This window comes from Amblyraja radiata, chromosome 2 (genome assembly GCF_010909765.2).
Source record: "Amblyraja radiata isolate CabotCenter1 chromosome 2, sAmbRad1.1.pri, whole genome shotgun sequence".
NCBI classification, from domain to species: Eukaryota; Metazoa; Chordata; class Chondrichthyes; order Rajiformes; family Rajidae; genus Amblyraja; species Amblyraja radiata.
Genome location: NC_045957.1, coordinates 74,379,939 through 74,382,937, shown reverse-complemented (window position 1 = coordinate 74,382,937; position 2,999 = coordinate 74,379,939). Strand labels below are relative to the sequence as shown.

General features: G+C 38.1%; 1 protein-coding gene across 1 annotated transcript; it reads right to left on the bottom strand.

Moving 5' to 3' along the window:
* Positions 1-516: 516 nt before the first annotated feature.
* LOC116985113 (SCAN domain-containing protein 3-like) lies at positions 517-2,304 on the bottom strand. The gene is given in 1 exon segment (XM_033039558.1): positions 517-2,304. A coding segment is annotated over 1 exon segment (1,788 nt).
* Positions 2,305-2,999: the final 695 nt, after the last annotated feature.

Sequence of the window (2,999 nt, the reverse complement as noted above, 5' to 3'; positions counted from 1 at the left end):
GACAATAAACTCACTTGAACTTGAACTTGAACTTATTGTAAATTGTAGAAATCCAGCATCGTCTTTTTTAGCATCGTTATTGGATCCGAATTGTATAAATACTTTGTGTATGTAAAAAGATTTAGAGCATGGTTCTCAACCTTGTTTGCCCCATGCACCCCTTTCACCATATGTCAGAATGTCATTCCCCCCCTCCTTTCCAAGATTGTCTGCCTCAAAAAGTGCATTCCAAATAATATGCATATAATACTGAAAATCCTTTATTTTTTCCATATTAGTACATATACATTTACAATTTTACATGGATTATTTTTATAGTGGAGTTTTACAAATTAAATGCCAATTGAAAATGTTGATGGATTTATAAAACTTGAATTAAAGTAAAATAGTTTTTTTTATATTTATAATGAATTACTTAACAGACCAAACTGAAGCATAATGCAATAAACAAAAAGTTCAATAGAATACCAGGATATTGTAAATTTGTAATTAATTTTGTTCAGATGAAGATTACAGTCAATGAGAAACGTGTGATTGTTTTTTCTTCGCCAATTCTGGGATACGCGGAGGAGTGCTTGAAAGGGCACAACGCAGGTCATTTTCTACCTCTAATCTACTACGTTGCTTCGTTTTAATTTGCAACAGAGTTGAAAAGCCTGACTCACAAAGATATGTCGACACAAACGGAAGCAATGCACGGATAGCTCTTTCTGCCACTTTTGGGTAGGAATCGCACATCAAGGGCCAAAATTCTGTGATTGATTTCTCATCGAACATATCTCTTGCTCCCGAATCAGTTTTCAGCTCCAGAAATTCATCTTGACAATCATCAGGAACTTTTTCAACTGACAATTTGAATGGATTTCGCACTAAATCCAACTCATCATCGCTAAGTTCAGGAAAATATCGGCTGAATTCATTTTCCAGTGTTGTCGAATGCTGCAAAATTTCATTTTTTGCAAATTGTGGAAGCACCTTGTCTTCACCACCAACAACAAGAACGGATGACATTTTCTCAAACATTGCAACATTTTTTATATTGACCTTTCTCTTCCAATTTTCCAGCTTGCTCATGAAAGCTTTCAAGGCATCCATGAATTTTATGATGTTTGTATTCCTTCCTTGCATCTGAAGATTCAGTTTATTCAGCTGCTCAAAAATATCAACCAAATAGGCAAGGCGCATGATCCATTCCTCATCATCCAGCCAGGCAAAAATTTCCATCTTACCCTGAACTTCAAAAAATAATTTGAGCTCATCTCTAAGCTCAAATATTCGATCAGTTACATATCCTCTTGACAGCCATCGAACATTTGTGTGGAAAAGAAGCAAATGATGGGCTGCATCCATGTTGGTACATAACTGCTTGAAAAGTCGTGAGTTGAGAGCTCCTCCTTTGACAAAATTCACAATTTGAATTGTTTGATCCAAAACCTTCCCTAGCGGAGCTGGAAGTGTTTTTGAGGCCAGTGCCTGACGATGGATCATACAATGAATGCCTTTCACTTTTGGAGCTCGCTTTTTCACACAAACTTGAAATCCTGATTTTGTCCCCAACATAGCTGGTGCTCCATCTGTACAGCACCCACAGATATTATCCCACAAAAGATTTTCTGATTCAAAGAAAGATGAAACCTTTTCCAAAATATCCGAGGCCTTGGTAGTTGTTTCAAGAGGAGAACAAAAGAGAAACTCCTCTTTAAATGAACCTGAGTGAACATACCTTGCTAACACCATCAACTGGGAACACGATGCCACATCAGTCGATTCATCAAGTTGAATTGAAAATAAGCCAAATGCTGAAAACGTGATCTCCTGCACAACTTGATCCTTGATGTCAATGGCCATATCGCTGATCCTTCTATGAACAGTTCTGTTTGATAGTGGAACCGCTGCAAGTTTTTTCTCCAATCCATTTCCCAACACAATTTCCACCATTTTGAGAGAGCAAGGTTTGATCAAATTTTCCCCAATTGTATGTGTTTTTTTCTGCTTTGCTATCTACAGTGCTACGACATAAGAAGCTTCAGTAACCTTTTGGTTTGTTTCTTTGAATGCCCCTGTTGAATCCAGCTTCATCTTTTTGAGAGCATTCTCATGATGTTCAAAAAAGTTTTTGTCCTTGTCCTTGTGTTGAGGATGAACATTCTGCAAATGTTGCTTCAACTTTGTTGGTTTCATAGAATCATTTGACAAAGCTTTACTACAAATAACACATTGAGGCCTTTCTTCTCCATTGATGATGATGGATGTGAATCCATATTCAATATATGAATGATCGTTCCCTCTTTTTTTGACACTCATGATGGGCTCCAAATTCTGTAAATAAAAACAAGAAAAAGTCAAAACTATAAATGGATATTTTCACAGATAAAAAAGTGAAATATTTATCTTTATTTTTTATTTAATCAGCAACATGGCTGGCATTAAGAAATAAATAATGCCAGTGACGCACAAAAAAAAATATGTGTAAAATGCACAAATATGGGAGATTATGGTCCACGTTAACACCACAAAAACTAGAGAAGCACAGTCACCAATGTGAGTGCGAAACCAACAAAATACTCACAAAAAGTGGCAAAAAACACAGGAGCTAACGGAGAGAAAACCCGGCGTGACCTCTCAGTAGCGCGGATCATTGAAGACTGCTCAGAACTGCAAGCATTGAAGTATGAGTCACACGTCATCTGCGAGAGTGGGGGCCCGGCAGGGGTGCAGTGGCGTCGCTTCACCGAGGGGTAAGGGGGTGTAGGGGGTGGGGGTACTCGTGACAGGAGGCTAGGTCTAGGACTCTAAGCAAAGCGTAAGCTTTCGTAAGGGTACTTGCAGACGGACCACTCGGTGGCGCCTATGTCTTTCCTTTGTGGCAGCCCTGTCTATGGGTAATCTATTTTGCATTTATTTTGTATCTATTAATGCATTTCGTTGTCTCTGTACTGTACACTGACAATGACAATTAAAATTGAATCTGAATCTGAATCTGAATCTGATCCTTACGG